General features: G+C 44.7%; 1 protein-coding gene across 1 annotated transcript in view; it reads left to right on the top strand.

Moving 5' to 3' along the window:
• The window catches only part of MTHFD2L (methylenetetrahydrofolate dehydrogenase (NADP+ dependent) 2 like), a 129,392-nt gene that overhangs the window by 72,483 nt on the left and 38,540 nt on the right, over positions 1 to 18,369 (top strand). Inside the window, exon 6 of the mRNA XM_082245949.1 lies at positions 15,013 to 15,120. Within this exon, the coding sequence (XP_082102075.1) occupies positions 15,013 to 15,120 (108 nt within the window). The remainder of the gene's footprint in view (positions 1 to 15,012; positions 15,121 to 18,369) is intronic.

Raw genomic sequence — 18,369 nt, 5'->3', positions numbered from 1 at the left:
GGAGTTACATCATCCCAACCAGGCAAATCAAGATGGTGGAGATCCTGAACCTGGAAGATGCTGGCAAGAAAACAGTATATTGCCACTGGTGAGGGAGCTTGCAGATGTTGTATCGATTAAAGGAAGGTATGTATAATTTCGTAGTTGCCATTGCTAAATTTAGACAGTTATGCTGATTTGGTTTCCATGAATTCATTGAACTACCCAGAACAAGTATGTAGATAAAGACTTCTGATACAGTGCATCCGGAAAGTATTCACAGCGCTTCACTTTTTCCCCATTTTTTTATGTTACAGCCTTATTCCAAAATTGATTAAATTAATTATTTTTCTCAAAATTCTACAAACAATACCCCATAATTGAATAAATAAACACAGCGCTGAATACAGTGTGAATCTCTAGTGATATGTACAAATTCTCTAATGAACCAGCGATAAGTAAGTGATTTGGATATAAATTAATAAATAAGTCATTTAAATATAAATTAATAAATAAAGTGTCCAAAAAATAAAAATATATAAATATAAATGTCCAAATAAAATTCAATAAATTCCAAAGAACAAATGTCCACTGTGAAATTCCTTGTGCAGATGCTGAATAATACAAAAAAGTGCTCCCAAGTGCTTGAACAGATGAGTGAAACCCACAGGTGCCCTCTTCCCCACACGTGAGTCCACTTACCGGAATAAGTGGACCCCTTAAGACCTTATGGCCTCGGGGTCTGAAAGGCTTTAGGCAAGTGGATAAGCTTTGGTGCCTTCAGTATGTCCTTCCCATGTGGATATGCAAACAAGCATAAAAGACCAATGGTGCAGTACGTTTCAATTAAATTAACTTTAATCAAAACAGAGTATCTACAGGAAATACACTCACATTTTCAAAGAATAATAAAAGCTCTTCATTATTAAGTTACATCAAAAGATATCCCCGGCATCTAGTTGAAAGTAATCCTACCATCCTCCTAGATATGGATAGCGGCGTGCGTTCTAGCGCAACTTCCGCTTGCGTTCCACCACACCGGAAGTGATGTATATGATCTAGTGATTATACGTCACTTCCGGTGTGGTGGAACGCAAGCGGAAGTTGCACTGGAACACACGCCGCTATCCATATCTAGGAGGATGGTAGGATTACTTTCCACTAGAACCTGTATTAAATAGTTAATTTAATTGAAACGTACTGCACCATTGGTCTTTTATGCTTGTTTGCATATCCACATGGGAAGGACATCCTGAAGGCACCCAAGCTTATCCACTTGCTTAAAGCCTTTCAGACCCAGAGGCCATAAGGCCTTAAGGGGTCCACTTATTCCGGTAAGTGGACTCACGTGTGGGGAAGAGGGCTTGTCTGGGTTTCACTCATCTGTTCAAGCACTTGGGAGCACTTTTTTCTATTATTCAGCATCTGCAAAAGGAATTCTACAGTGGACATTTGTTCTTTGGAATTTTTGGAATTTTATTTGGACATTTATATTTAATATTTTTATTTTTTGGACACTTTATTAATTTATATTTAAATGACTTATTTATTAATTTATATCCAAATCACTTACTTATCACTGGTTCATTAGAGAATTTGTTCATATCACTAGAGATTCACACTGTATTCAGTGCTGTGTTTATTTATGTATTCAATTTTTTCACTTGGTGATGAGAAGCAGCTGCAGTAGTTAGAGAATTTATATTTAATTATTTACATATGCGCAGGGTGGACCTTTTGGGTCTTTTTTTGTTTAATACCCCATGATGACAACGTGAAATAAATGTGTGTAAAATATTTGCAATTTTATTAGAAAAAAAAAAAAAAATTACATGTACATACAGTGGTGATCGAAAGTTTGGGCACCCCAGGTAAAAAATTGTATTAATGTACATAAAGAAGCCAAGGAAAGATGGAAAAATCTCCAAAAGGCATCAAATTACAGATTAGACATTCTTATAATATGTCAAAAAGGTAGATTTTATTTCCATCATTTACACTTTCAAAATAACAGAAAACAAAAAAATGGCATCTGCAAAAGTTTGGGCACCCTGCAAAGTTAATATCTTGTACTGCCCCCTTTGGCAAGTATCACAGCTTGTAAACGCTTTTTGTAGCCAGCCAAGAGTCTTTCAATTCTTGTTTTAGGTATCTTTGCCCATTCTTCCTTACAAAAGTTTTCCAGTTCTTTGAGATTTCTGGGCTGTCTGTCACGCACTGCTCTTTTAAGGTCTATCCATAGATTTTCAATTATGTTGAGGTCAGGAGATTGTGAAGGCCATGGCAAAACCTTCAGTTTACGCCTCTTGATGTAATCCCCGTGGATTTTAAGATGTGTTTAGGATCATTATCCATTTGTAGAAGCCATCCTCTCTTTAACTTCAGCTTTTTCACAGATGGCATCAAGTTACAATCCAAAATTTGCTGAAATTTTATTGAATCCATTTTTCCTTCTACTCGTGAGATGTTCCCTGTGCTACTGGCTGCAATACAACCCCAAAGCATGATTGATCCACCCCCATGCTTAACAGTTGGACAGAGGTTCTTTTCATTAAATTCTGTGCCCCTTCTTCTCCAAACGTACCTTTGCTCATTCCAGCCAAAAAGTTAAATTTTTTAAACCTCATCGGTCCACAGAACTTGTTTCCAAAATTCATCAGGCTTGTCTATATGTTCTTTTGCAAAGTTCAAACGCTGATTTCTGTGGTGAGGACGTAGAAGAGGTTTATTGTACTTCTGAAGACCATATTTGTACAATTATCTCTTTATAGTGGAATAGTGTACCACAACTCCAGTGTCTGCCAGATCTTTCTGGAGGGATCGTGCAGTCAAACATGGGTTTTAAATAGTTTTTCTCACAATCCTGCGAGCTGTTCGGTCTGATATTTTTCTTGGTCTTCCAGATCTTGCTTTAACTTCCACTGTTCCTGATGACTGCCATTTCTTAATTATAGGGTTGAGCGAACACCTAGATGTCCGTGTTCGACGGGTTCGGCCGAACTTTAAAAAAAAGTCTGGGTCCGTGTCCCGGACTTTTACCGAACTTTTCCCGGACACCGAACCCCATTGAAGTCAATGGGGACCCGAACTTTAAGGCACTAAAATGGCTCTAAAACACCAAAGGAAAGGGCTAGAGTGCTGCAAATGGCAGCAAAACGTAATTAAGAGCATGGCAAGTGCTCTGCAAACAAATGTGGATAGGGAAATAACTTAAAACAACAAAAAAAAAACAGAAAAATAAAACAATGTTCTTCTTCATCTCTGAAGGACGAGGCCCATATGGAGTAGGAGGGAGGTTGAGGTGGTGGTGGATGTAGCGGTGACATAGGCGTGCGCACAGGGTGTGCTGGGTGTGCCTGGGCACACCCTAATCACCTAGGGCACATAGCATTGCCAGTGAGGAGATGGGAAAGATCTCCCTGGGACCTGCTCTGCTCTATTTCTCCTTGCCTACAGGTACATGGCCCCGATACATTACTCTCCCTGCTGGCAAACACATGCATGTGTATTTCAACTTTGGGGTGCACACCTTAATGCAATAGGCTGCGCACACCTATGGGCGGTGTAGGTGGAAGCGGCGGTGGAGGAGGACCAGGGCCGGATTAACAGCATCATGGGCTTGGTGCTGAGGATTTTGAAGGGCCTTAAGGGCCGTGCCTTGCCATGCACCCAGAGGAGGAAGGGTGCAGCCATGCATGCCTAATTCAACATGGGATGCTGTCTCTGAAGCCCATAAACACATCCATGCATCGCCAACTGTCCCTCCTTGTCCGGCCTTCACGCTGTGTGGGGAGGTTCTGAGGGTGCTGCCTGGGGAAGCGAGCATAGAAGCCAGACTTCTGTGTTTACAAGTGACAGAAGAGCGGTAACAGTGAATATGGCCAACCCGGGGCCTATATAAAAGGTAGGGGCCTGGAGCTGCAGCTCCAATAGCCCCTACATTAATCTGGCCCTGAGGAGGAGGACGAGGTAGCCAACACTGCTTCTTTTCAAAAATTTTAAATGAGGGTACACCCCAAAAGAGTGAGAAAGAGCAAAAATGGAACAATGGGTGGGTAAGGTCGGTATCCATTGCTATTCTGCATAAGGTACGGAAAAGTCCCGTGGGATCCATGCCTGGTTCATTTTAATGAACGTGAGCTTGTCCACATTGTCTCTGGACAGGCGGCTGCGCTTGTCTGTTATAACGCCCCCAGCCGTGCTAAATACCCGTTCAGATAATACACTGGCTGCAGGGCACGCCAGCACCTCCAAGGCGTAAAGGGCAAGCTCAGGCCATGTGCCCAATTTGGAGACCCAGAAGTTGAAGGGGGCAGACCCGTCATTCACTACATGTAGGCGTGTGCACACATACTGCTCCACCATGTTGGTAAAATGCTGCCTCCTGCTAAGACGTTCCATCTGAGCTGCTGGTGCTGCTGTTTGTTGTGGCGTGCTGACAAAGCTTTTCCACATTTCGGCCATGCTAACCCTGCCTTCTGAGGTGCTGGCAGTGCCCTGGTTGCGTTGGCGACCTCCTCCTCCTCCTCCTCTGCCTTGTGCTTCCACTGTGGCCCCGCTGTCAGATGGGAATGCCAGCAGCATGGCGTCTACCAGCGTGCGCTTGTACTCGCGCATCTTGCGATCGCGCTCCAGTGAGTGAATTAAGGACGGTACGTTGTCCTTGTAACGGGGATCCAGCAGCGTGGCCACCCAGTAATCAGCACAAGTTAGAATGTGGGCAACTCGGCGGTCGTTGTGGAGACACTGCAGCATGTAATCGCTCATGTGTGCCAGGCTGCCCAGAGGCGACGAAAGGCTGTCCTCTGTGGGAGGTGTATCGTCCGTGTCCTCTGTATCCCCCCAGCCACGCACCAGTGATGGCCATGAGCTGGCCTGGGTGCCACCCTGCTGTGAACATGGTTCCATCTCCTCCTCCAGCTCCTCCTCCTCCTCATCCTCCTCATCCTCCAGAACTGTGCCCCTGCTGGACAATTGCGTCCCTGGCGTTTGCGTGTGCAGGAACCCACCCTCGGAGCCCCTTGCGAATGACTGCCCTGAAAGCCTTGGAAATGTTACCTCTTCATCCTCCTCCTCCTCCTCATCCTGTGCCACATCCTCTTCCATCATCGCCCGAATTGTTTTTTCAAGGAGGCATAGAAGTGGGATAGTTAAGCTGAGAACGGCGTCATTGCCACTGGCCATGTTGGTGGAGTACTCAAAACAGCGCAACAAGGCACACAGGTCTCGCATGGAGGCCCAGTTATTGGTGGTGAAGTGGTGCTGTTCCGCAGAGCGACTCACGCGTGCGTGCTGCAGCTGAAACTCCACTATGGCCTGCTGCTGCTCGCACAGTCTTTCCAGCATGTGCAAGGTGGAGTTCCACCTTGTGGGCACGTCACATATGAGGCGGTGAGCGGGAAGGCCGAAGTTACGCTGCAGCGCTGCCAGGCGAGCAGCAGCAGGGTGAGAACGCCGAAAGTGCGCACAAACGGCCCGCACTTTCTGCAGCAGCTCTGACATATCGGGGTAGTTTTTAAGGAACCTCTGCACCACCAAATTCAGCACATGCGCCAGGCAAGGGATGTGCGTCAAACCGGCTAGGCCCAGAGCTGCTATGAGATTTCGCCCGTTATCACACACCACCAGGCCGGGCTTGAGGCTCGCTGGCAGCAACCACTCATTTGTCTGCTGTTCCATGCTCCTCCACAACTCCTGCGCGGTGTGTGGTTTGTCCCCCAAACAGGCAAGTTGTAAAACTGCCTGCTGTCGTTTACCCCTGGCCGTGCTGAAGTTGGTGGTGAAGGTGTTACGCTGTCCGGATGAGGAGGCGGTAGAGGATGAGGAAGCGGAGTAGGAGGAGTTACGAACAGGAGGCAAACTGAAGCGCCCTGCAATCCTCGGTGGTGGAAGGACATGCGCCAAATTGCTATCCGCCTCAGGCCCATCCGCCACTGCATTTACCCAGTGTGCCGTTAGGGAGATATAACGCCCCTGACCGTGCTTACTGGTCCACGTATCCGTAGTTAGGTGGACCTTGGCACAGATGGCGTTGCGCAGTGCACACCTGATATTTTCCCCCACTTGGTTGTGCAGGGAAGGGATGGCTTGCCTGGAAAAGTAGTGGCGGCTGGGCACGACGTACTGTGGGACAGCCACCGACATAAGGTTTTTAAAACTGTGCGTCTCCACCAGACGGAATGACAGCATTTCAAAGGCCAATAATTTTGAAATGCTGGCATTCAGGGCCAGGGATCGCGGGTGGGTAGGGGGGTACTTCCTCTTCCTCTCAAGTGTTTGGGAGATGGAAAGCTGAACGCTTCCACGGGACATTGTGGAGATGGTTGTTGGTGACCCAGGTGGTGGTGTTGCTGACAGATGGTCTGTTTGCGGGGTGGCAGGTGCCGGTATCACTACAGATGTGGCTGGAGCGGCCGAGACTGCAGCAGAAGAGGAAGCAGGATGAGCCAGAGACGTTTCTTGGTTTTGAAGGTGTGTACTCCACTGCAGCTCGTGCTTTGCACTTAGATGCCTGATCATGCAGGTTGTGCTCAGGTTGAGAAGGTTCATGCCTCGCTTCAAGCTCTGATTGCACAGGGTGCAAACCACTCGTGTCCTGTCATCAGCACATTTTCTAAAGAACTTCCACGCTAGAGAACTCCTTTGAGCTGACTTTGGTGCGCTCGTTCCCTTGCTGCGTTGGGCAGTAGCGGGCGTAGTGTCTAGGGCACGGCCGCTCCGCTTCTGCACCCTGCTCCCTCTTCTGCTGTGCTGGTGGCTCTGTGCGACCACCGCCTCTTCCTCCAAACTACTCAGGTCACCTGCATGACGTTCATTCCATGTGGGGTCGAGGACCTCATCGTCCTCCACATCATCTTCCACCCAGTCTTCACCCCTGCCCTCCTTGTCGGTCTCCACAATGCTGAACGCCGCAGCAGTTGGCACCTGCGTTTCGTCATCATCGGAGACGTGCTGCGATGATCCTTGCATGTACTCATCTTGAGAAATAAGTGGTTGGGCATCGCTGCACTCAATCTCTTCCACTTCTGGGGCAGGGCTAGGTGGATGGCCCTGGGAAACCCTGCTGACAGAGTCCTCAAAAAGAATAAGAGACTGCTGTATGGCTTGGGGCTCAGACTGCTGGCCTGATTTGCAAGGGGGTGAGGTGAAAGACGGTTGGACATTGGCTGCAGGTGCCAACTCTGACCTTTCTGCAGTAGACTGGGTGGGAGACAATGTGAAGGAACTGGAGGCACTGTCAGCAGCAAACCAATCTACTATCGCCTCAACTTGTTCTGGCCTCATCACTTCTAGGGGCGTTTGATGCCCTACCAAATACTGATGCAGGTTCTGTCGCCTACTCACACTTGAGGAAGGTGTTTCACTTGTGCGTGTAGCTGGCACAGATCGACCATGTCCTCTCCTTGCAACAGGAGCTCTACCAGCAGCACCACGACCCAGGCCACGGCCCTTATTTGACGGTCTCCTCATATTTCTGTAATTTAAGATCTTGCCCTAGAAAGGTTTTTATTGAATAGCGGAATAGAAAATATGATCCAAAAAAAGTGTATGTATATCACACGTACACAACCACACTAGGCCCCAATTACTATTGTTTGTACCCCTAAAAGGCTAGATGAGGAGTAGGGGGAGTATGGAACAGGCAGCACCCTCAAACCTTCAGAAGTATGAGATGAACCCCAACAACTTGGAAAGGTGGATCTCTCTCACACGTACCGACACAGACTATCCCGCAATTCAATTGATCCTCAAAGGTTTTTATTGAATAGCGGAATAGGAAATATGATCAAAAAAAGTGTATGTATCTCGCACGTACACAACCACACTAGGCCCCAATTACTATTGTTTGTACCCCTAAAAGGCTAGATGAGGAGTAGGGGGGGTATGGAACAGGCAGCACCCTCAAACCTTCAGAAGTATGAGATGAACCCCAACAACTTGGAAAGGTGGATCTCTCTCACACGTACCGACACAGACTATCCCGCAATTCAATTGATCCTCAAAGGTTTTTATTGAATAGCGGAATAGGAAATATGATCAAAAAAAGTGTATGTATCTCGCACGTACACAACCACACTAGGCCCCAATTACTATTGTTTGTACCCCTAAAAGGCTAGATGAGGAGTAGGGGGGGTATGGAACAGGCAGCACCCTCAAACCTTCAGAAGTATGAGATGAACCCCAACAACTTGGAAAGGTGGATCTCTCTCACACGTACCAACACAGACTATCCCCCAATTTAACTGATCCCCAAAGGTTTTTGATTAAATAGCGGAATAGAAAATATGATCCAAAAAAAGTGTATGTATATCACACGTACACAACCACACTAGGCCCCAATTACTATTGTTTGTACCCCTAAAAGGCTAGATGAGGAGTAGGGGGAGTATGGAACAGGCAGCACCCTCAAACCTTCAGAAGTATGAGATGAACCCCAACAACTTGGAAAGGTGGATCTCTCTCACACGTACCGACACAGACTATCCCGCAATTCAATTGATCCTCAAAGGTTTTTATTGAATAGCGGAATAGGAAATATGATCAAAAAAAGTGTATGTATCTCGCACGTACACAACCACACTAGGCCCCAATTACTATTGTTTGTACCCCTAAAAGGCTAGATGAGGAGTAGGGGGAGTATGGAACAGGCAGCACCCTCAAACCTTCAGAAGTATGAGATGAACCCCAACAACTTGGAAAGGTGGATCTCTCTCACACGTACCGACACAGACTATCCCGCAATTCAATTGATCCTCAAAGGTTTTTATTGAATAGCGGAATAGGAAATATGATCAAAAAAAGTGTATGTATCTCGCACGTACACAACCACACTAGGCCCCAATTACTATTGTTTGTACCCCTAAAAGGCTAGATGAGGAGTAGGGGGGGTATGGAACAGGCAGCACCCTCAAACCTTCAGAAGTATGAGATGAACCCCAACAACTTGGAAAGGTGGATCTCTCTCACACGTACCAACACAGACTATCCCCCAATTTAACTGATCCCCAAAGGTTTTTGATTAAATAGCGGAATAGAAAATATGATCCAAAAAAAGTGTATGTATATCACACGTACACAACCACACTAGGCCCCAATTACTATTGTTTGTACCCCTAAAAGGCTAGATGAGGAGTAGGGGGAGTATGGAACAGGCAGCACCCTCAAACCTTCAGAAGTATGAGATGAACCCCAACAACTTGGAAAGGTGGATCTCTCTCACACGTACCGACACAGACTATCCCGCAATTCAATTGATCCTCAAAGGTTTTTATTGAATAGCGGAATAGGAAATATGATCAAAAAAAGTGTATGTATCTCGCACGTACACAACCACACTAGGCCCCAATTACTATTGTTTGTACCCCTAAAAGGCTAGGAGTAGGGGGAGTATGGAACAGGCAGCACCCTCAAACCTTCAGAAGTATGAGATGAATCCCAACAACTTGGAAAGGTGGATCTCTCTCACACGTACCAACACAGACTATCCCCCAATTTAACTGATCCCCAAAGGTTTTTGATTAAATAGCGGAATAGAAAATATGATCCCAAAAAAGTGTATGTATATCACACGTACACAACCACACTAGGCCCCAATTACTATTGTTTGTACCCCTAAAAGGCTAGGAGTAGGGGGAGTATGGAACAGGCAGCACCCTCAAACCTTCAGAAGTATGAGATGAACCCCAACAACTTGGAAAGGTGGATCTCTCTCACACGTACCAACACAGACTATCCCCCAATTTAACTGATCCCCAAAGGTTTTTGATTAAATAGCGGAATAGAAAATATGATCCCAAAAAAGTGTATGTATATCACACGTACACAACCACACTAGGCCCCAATTACTATTGTTTGTACCCCTAAAAGGCTAGGAGTAGGGGGAGTATGGAACAGGCAGCACCCTCAAACCTTCAGAAGTATGAGATGAACCCCAACAACTTGGAAAGGTGGATCTCTCTCACACGTACCAACACAGACTATCCCCCAATTTAACTGATCCCCAAAGGTTTTTGATTAAATAGCGGAATAGAAAATATGATCCCAAAAAAGTGTATGTATATCACACGTACACAACCACACTAGGCCCCAATTACTATTGTTTGTACCCCTAAAAGGCTAGGAGTAGGGGGAGTATGGAACAGGCAGCACCCTCAAACCTTCAGAAGTATGAGATGAACCCCAACAACTTGGAAAGGTGGATCTCTCTCACACGTACCAACACAGACTATCCCCCAATTTAACTGATCCCCAAAGGTTTTTGATTAAATAGCGGAATAGAAAATATGATCCCAAAAAAGTGTATGTATATCACACGTACACAACCACACTAGGCCCCAATTACTATTGTTTGTACCCCTAAAAGGCTAGGAGTAGGGGGAGTATGGAACAGGCAGCACCCTCAAACCTTCAGAAGTATGAGATGAACCCCAACAACTTGGAAAGGTGGATCTCTCTCACACGTACCAACACAGACTATCCCCCAATTTAACTGATCCCCAAAGGTTTTTGATTAAATAGCGGAATAGAAAATATGATCCCAAAAAAGTGTATGTATATCACACGTACACAACCACACTAGGCCCCAATTACTATTGTTTGTACCCCTAAAAGGCTAGGAGTAGGGGGAGTATGGAACAGGCAGCACCCTCAAACCTTCAGAAGTATGAGATGAACCCCAACAACTTGGAAAGGTGGATCTCTCTCACACGTACCGACACAGACTATCCCGCAATTCAATTGATCCTCAAAGGTTTTTATTGAATAGCGGAATAGGAAATATGATCAAAAAAAGTGTATGTATCTCGCACGTACACAACCACACTAGGCCCCAATTACTATTGTTTGTACCCCTAAAAGGCTAGGAGTAGGGGGAGTATGGAACAGGCAGCACCCTCAAACCTTCAGAAGTATGAGATGAACCCCAACAACTTGGAAAGGTGGATCTCTCTCACACGTACCAACACAGACTATCCCCCAATTTAACTGATCCCCAAAGGTTTTTGATTAAATAGCGGAATAGAAAATATGATCCCAAAAAAGTGTATGTATATCACACGTACACAACCACACTAGGCCCCAATTACTATTGTTTGTACCCCTAAAAGGCTAGGAGTAGGGGGAGTATGGAACAGGCAGCACCCTCAAACCTTCAGAAGTATGAGATGAACCCCAACAACTTGGAAAGGTGGATCTCTCTCACACGTACCAACACAGACTATCCCCCAATTTAACTGATCCCCAAAGGTTTTTGATTAAATAGCGGAATAGAAAATATGATCCCAAAAAAGTGTATGTATATCACACGTACACAACCACACTAGGCCCCAATTACTATTGTTTGTACCCCTAAAAGGCTAGGAGTAGGGGGAGTATGGAACAGGCAGCACCCTCAAACCTTCAGAAGTATGAGATGAACCCCAACAACTTGGAAAGGTGGATCTCTCTCACACGTACCAACACAGACTATCCCCCAATTTAACTGATCCCCAAAGGTTTTTGATTAAATAGCGGAATAGAAAATATGATCCCAAAAAAGTGTATGTATATCACACGTACACAACCACACTAGGCCCCAATTACTATTGTTTGTACCCCTAAAAGGCTAGGAGTAGGGGGAGTATGGAACAGGCAGCACCCTCAAACCTTCAGAAGTATGAGATGAACCCCAACAACTTGGAAAGGTGGATCTCTCTCACACGTACCAACACAGACTATCCCCCAATTTAACTGATCCCCAAAGGTTTTTGATTAAATAGCGGAATAGAAAATATGATCCCAAAAAAGTGTATGTATATCACACGTACACAACCACACTAGGCCCCAATTACTATTGTTTGTACCCCTAAAAGGCTAGGAGTAGGGGGAGTATGGAACAGGCAGCACCCTCAAACCTTCAGAAGTATGAGATGAACCCCAACAACTTGGAAAGGTGGATCTCTCTCACACGTACCAACACAGACTATCCCCCAATTTAACTGATCCCCAAAGGTTTTTGATTAAATAGCGGAATAGAAAATATGATCCCAAAAAAGTGTATGTATATCACACGTACACAACCACACTAGGCCCCAATTACTATTGTTTGTACCCCTAAAAGGCTAGGAGTAGGGGGAGTATGGAACAGGCAGCACCCTCAAACCTTCAGAAGTATGAGATGAACCCCAACAACTTGGAAAGGTGGATCTCTCTCACACGTACCAACACAGACTATCCCCCAATTTAACTGATCCCCAAAGGTTTTTGATTAAATAGCGGAATAGAAAATATGATCCCAAAAAAGTGTATGTATATCACACGTACACAACCACACTAGGCCCCAATTACTATTGTTTGTACCCCTAAAAGGCTAGATGAGGAGTAGGGGGAGTATGGAACAGGCAGCACCCTCAAACCTTCAGAAGTATGAGATTGTGTTCACTGTACCCCACAAAGATTGAGTTCACTGCACCCCACAATGATTGTGTTCACTGCACCCCACAAAGATTGTGTTCACTGCACCTCACAAAGATTGTGTTCACTGTACCCCCCAAAGATTGTGTTCACTGCACCCCACAAAGATTCTGTTCACTGTACCCCACAAAGATTGTGTTCACTGCACCCCAAAAAGATTGTGTTCACTGCACCCCAAAAAGGATGTTGTTCACTGCACCCCAAAAAGGATGTTGTTCACTCCACCCCAAAAAGATTGTGTTCACTGCACCCCACAAAGATTGTGTTCACTGCACCCCAAAAATGATTTTGTTCACTGCACCCCAAAAATGATTTTGTTCACTGCACCCCAAAAAGGATTTTGTTCACTGCACCCCAAAAAGGATGTTGTTCACTCCACCCCAAAAAGATTGTGTTCACTGCACCCCAAAAAGATTGTGTTCACTGCACCCCACAAAGGATTTTGTTCACTGCACCCCAAAAAGATTGTGTTCACTGCACCCCAAAAAGGATGTTGTTCACTGCACCCCAAAAAGATTGTGTTCACTGCACCCCACAAAGGATTTTGTTCACTGCACCCCACAAAGATTGTGTTCACTGCACACCAAAAAGGATTGTGTTCACTGCACCCCAAAAAGATTTTGTTCACTGCACCCCAAAAAGATTGTGTTCACTGCAGCCCAAAAAGATTGTGTTCACTGCAGCCCAAAAAGATTGTGTTCACTGCAGCCCAAAAAGATTGTGTTCACTGCAGCCCAAAAAGATTGTGTTCACTGCAGCCCAAAAAGATTGTGTTCACTGCAGCTCACACACAGAAAAATGGATGTGGATCACTGACACCTGCCTATCTCCAATCCCACACCACACAGCAATATCGATTGTAGTTTGTAGAACACAGTTTCCCTAAAATTCAGCAGACTCTGTCCCTAACAGGATTGAGAAGAGATCGTAGATCAGGATTGAGTGCAGACCCCACCCCCCACACAGCAATATCGATTGTAGTTTGTAGAAGACACTGACCCTATAATTCAGCAGACTCTATCCCTAAAATGCCTACAACTCGCCCTGCCTAAACACTCCGACCTGTCCCTCAATTCTATCCGGACACAAATGGTTTTTTCCTGCCTATCTTTCCCTAATCAGCAGCCAGCACGTTGATGTGTGCTCTGTCCCTGAATCTAAGCAGCATAATGACGCCGCTGCGGCTGCCTCGAACTTATAAAGACTTGGTCACATGCTTCAGACGGCCAATCACAGCTACTGAGACATTTGCAGGCATGGCTGGGATGGCTTAAGGCACACCAGTTAAACGATTGTTGATTGGCTGTTGAAAGCCCGCCATGAAAAGAGCGCCAAAGCATGCAAAACCCGGAAATAAAACGACCGAACACGGATTTTTACCCGAACATACAGTAAAGTGTCCGTGTCCGTGTTCGGGTACAAAAAATCCAATTATTCGGTACGAACACGAATAATACAGTCCGTGTTCGCTCAACACTACTTAATTACATTCCGAACAGAGGATATTGACATCTGAAAATGCTTTGCTATCTTCTTATAGCCTTCTCCAGCTTTGTGAGCGTCAACTATTTTCAGTTTCAGTTTTCTAGACAACTGCTTAGAAGATCCCATGGTGCTGATTGTTGGGGCAGGGTCAGATGAGTCTGGGCATTTAAAACCTTTGAGATTGACATCACCTGGTCTTCCCAGATGACGTTTGAGAACAATCCATGACACTGGCAGATCTCAGCCTTGCAAAGGGGGCAGTGCATGCTATAAATTCTGCAGGGTGCCCAAACTTTTGCAGACACCATTTTTTGTTTTCTGTAATTTTGAAAGTGTCAGTGATGGAAATAAAATCTAACTTTTGTTGACATATTATAAGAATGTCTAATCTGTAATTTGATGCCTTTTGGAGATTTTTCCATCTTTCCTTGGCTTCTTTATGCACATTAATACAAATATTTACCTGGGGTGCCCAAACTTTCGATCACCACTGTAAGTATTCACAGCCTTTGCCATGACACTCAAAATTGAGCTCAGGTGCATTCTGTTTCCAGTGATCATTCTTGAGATGTTTCTAAAACTTGATTGAAGTTCACCTGTGGTAAATTCATTTGATTGGACGTGATTTGGAAAGGCACACACCTGTCTATATAAGGTCCCACAGTTAACTGTGCATAACAGAGCACAAACCAAGCCATGAAGTCCAAGGAATATTCTTCTGAGACAGGATTGTATCCGGCACAGTCGGGCACACTCTAGCTGCAGGCATCTCTCCGGTACAAGCACTTTCCAAAATATCGGCAGTATTGGTCACCTTGGTGGCCGATTCCTATATATCGGGGACAGTGCATATCGGCCCTCGATATATTGGCTCTGGCGATAATCAGTCAAACTATAGTTTTAACCCTCCCTTACTTTATCCAAAATGAAAAAAAAAAAAAGTTTTGCCCATAGTTCTACTTTGGTGTGTATGTAGGGGAGCAAAGTTAAGGAGTAAAAAATATTTTTTTTTTTCTTGCTTTGTGCTTTGTTTCTTACACTTTTGCAAAACTGCTAAAATCAGAAACATTTAGATTGTGTCTTTTTCTTTTTAAATAGGGATAGAAACATTTGGTAAAAATGTTGTAGTTGCGGGAAGATCAAAGAATGTTGGCATGCCAATTGCTATGCTGTTGCACACAGATGGCAGCCATGAGAGACCTGGCGGTAAGTATGATACTCCCCTATAAAAAATGTTTTCTGTATTTCCAAGTGGACTAAATGTACTGTATACATGGTCTAGAATGAACACAGGATTTATGATCTTTTTCAACATTAATATCTTTTGCTGGTAATGTCTTCACTGTTCTTAGTAGCATAACAAAAATAAATAAAAATAAACCTTCAAAACAACTTAGTCCTGCAGACCCTGTACAGCCAGTTCCGACTGGGGAGGAAAAAGCAGCACAAGGAGCCATTTAATTTTCTGCAGAGTTCCTGTACTAACCAGGCACATGTTGTTAGGAGGAAAGAGCAGAGTGACCGAGAGATGAGCTCTTTTTTCACTATACATCTGCAGGCTGAAGGAGGGAGTTACCTAACAATAGAAAATAAAAAATGAGACGTCTTGCTTTGCCAGACAGTGTTGTGCTGTGCGGAAGAGTTGTCTAAATCTTACAAGCGAATGAACCGAAATACAAATCCTTTGGCAGCTTAAACAGCTTCCATATGCATATGTCATCTGTGTATTTAGCTGTTTACCTAGAGTTCAACCCTAAATAATAAAGTAGTGTAAAGTGCAGTGACAATGTACAGAATTTAGTATATAAAACTTAGCGGTCTGAAAAGTTTGCTAAGCGAATGTGACATACCACAGCACAGCTCAAAAGAAACTTGCTGTATTCTGTGTATTATAATTACCTCCTCTGATTGTAAACACCATCTAGTGGACACTAGGACAGATGTTGTCAGTCAATACACCAACATGTGGCTTTTGTTTACATTTTGTGATTGCTGTGATAGGACACAGCCATCACATGGTACAGGGCTAATCACTAGTGACACTGACAGATGTTGATGGTGCACTGGGGACACCATGACAGATATTGATTGTGCACTAGTGACACTATGACAGATGTTGCTGGTGCACTGAGACACCGACAGGTGTGGAAGGGGCACTGACAGATATTGATGGTGCACTGGGGACACTATGACAGATGTTGATGGAGCACTGGGGATATTGACAGATATCGATGGTGCACTGGGGACACTGACAGATGTTGATTGATTCATTGGGGACACTATGACAGATATTGATATTGCATTAGGGACACCATAACAGATTTTTATGTGGCACTAGGGACACTGACAGATGTTGATAGTGCACTGGGGACACTGGCAGTTGTCGATGGTGTACGGGGGACACTATTCCAGATATTGATGGTGCACTGGGGACAATATTCCAGATGTTGATGGTGCACTGGGGACATTATTTCAGATGTTGATGGTGCAATGGGACACTGACAGATGTTGATGGTGCACTGGGGACACTATGACAAATGTTGATGGTGCACATGGGACACTAGGACAGATGTTGATGGTACACTGGGGACAATTACAGATGTTGATGCTGCAATCAGGCTCTGTAGATGTCTCACTGTGGGTGTTGTTAGTACTGAAGTTATTATAAAGCACTTGTAACTCAGAGATCTTGACTGGCAGGCACAAATAAGCACTCCTTCCCCTCACATGGCTCTCTGTTTGAGAGAATGAGAGCTGATACACCAATATGCAGCTTTTGTTTACATTTTGTGATGGTAGTGATTGGACACAGCCATCCCATGATACAGGGCCAATTACAGTGACCCTATATCCCAATCAGTGATGCTGTGCCACGCATGAGCACCAACAGTGGGAGGATATACGGGCACATCCTCCAAGAACAATACTTATCCTGCCTGGCTGAATATATACAGTGGCCGGACGGGAAGCCATTAACAAGGCTTAAAGGGTAATATTAAACATGCACAGTAGCTTTAAATAATATGCAAAGGGAATGCTGTAAACCTGCCTGTGAAGTACGATGTATTACAGCAAAGTGACATTTACAAAGAACAAAAAATACAATTTACATTGCTGGACAGTAAATTACATTTTCCTGGCATTGAATCACCAAAAATCAAACAAAAACATGAGAAATGGGCCACTGCCTTGTGGGACATGTACCAATGCAATAAGAGTTTGGTGAGAGCAGCTATTTTTTAATAGCTGTCCACATCTTGCCACCTTAATTGCATTAACATTTCCAGAATCCACCCCTTCTTAACAAACAACACCACAATGTTAGGAATTCAGTGCTTGGTTTTCTCTTATCTCAACTATTGCAATTCCTTTCTAATAGACCTTTACACAAGCTGTCTCCCTTTCAGTCTACAATGAATGCTGCTGCTTGATTTACCCACTTTGCCAACCACTCAGTGGCCACTGCTCCTTTTCCAATACCTCTGCTGGCTTTCACTAACCCATTGTATAAAATTAAAAGTAATAACAACACATAAAGCCACCCACAACTCTTTCCTCAGCTACATGACCAACCTCAAATCAAAATATCACCAAAACCATCCACTCTGCTCCTCACAGGACTTTGCATGCTTACCTCCAGGGTTTCTCCAAGCCTATCCCATCCTCTGGATCTCCCTTCCACAATCTGTTCAGCTATCTTCTATTTTCACCTTTAGGTGATCTCTGAAAACCCATCTCAACCTGCCTGTGAAGTGGCAAATCTATACAATGTGGTAAAGCACAAGTGACATTAAAAAAAAAAAAAAAACACAATTTAAATCTTAATTGAGGGTCTGGTATAGATTTTAGGACGGATACACTGCCCCCCCCCCCCCAAGCCATTATCTCAGAATTTAGCCTAGCTGGCCAAGAGAGGGGGGGGGGCAATAAGAATGCAGCCTTCCCTTTTGAACCATACCAAGCCACATGGCCTCAACATGGGCAGAGTACCTTGTCAGGAGGGAGCCCCCTGGCACAGCACTTTGCCTCCATGTTGATGAGAAAAATTACCTCTTCCCTACAACCCTGGCGCTGTGGTTGTGGGTGTCTACGGGATGGAAAGCTCCAAAATATGCAAGTAACCTTAGCTGAATGTAAAAAAATGGGGTGCAATATTCCACAATTGACCAAAAATTGACTTAAATATATTTGGTGTCGCCATCATTAACCAAATATAAACATGACAATATTTGGTCAATTATATCTCCTGGGATACCCTGTTCCTTTGTCTACGTGGTGAGCAATGCCAGGAGGAGAGGTGGGCAGAAGGGGCGCATGCTCCTGGCTCAGTGGCACTATGTGGAGAGGGGGGCGCTGACAGCCAATGCTGGCTACTTGAATACAGAGATGTATAGTAACTAAGTAGAACTACTTCACTACTGTACTTAAGTACCAAAAGGCGGTATCTGTGCTTTC

This window comes from Pelophylax lessonae (genome assembly GCF_965119305.1).
Source record: "Pelophylax lessonae genome assembly, chromosome: 1".
Taxonomy (NCBI): domain Eukaryota; kingdom Metazoa; phylum Chordata; class Amphibia; order Anura; family Ranidae; genus Pelophylax; species Pelophylax lessonae.
The sequence above is the reverse complement of the archived record's forward strand: the minus strand, read 5'-3'. Positions and strand labels throughout refer to the sequence as shown.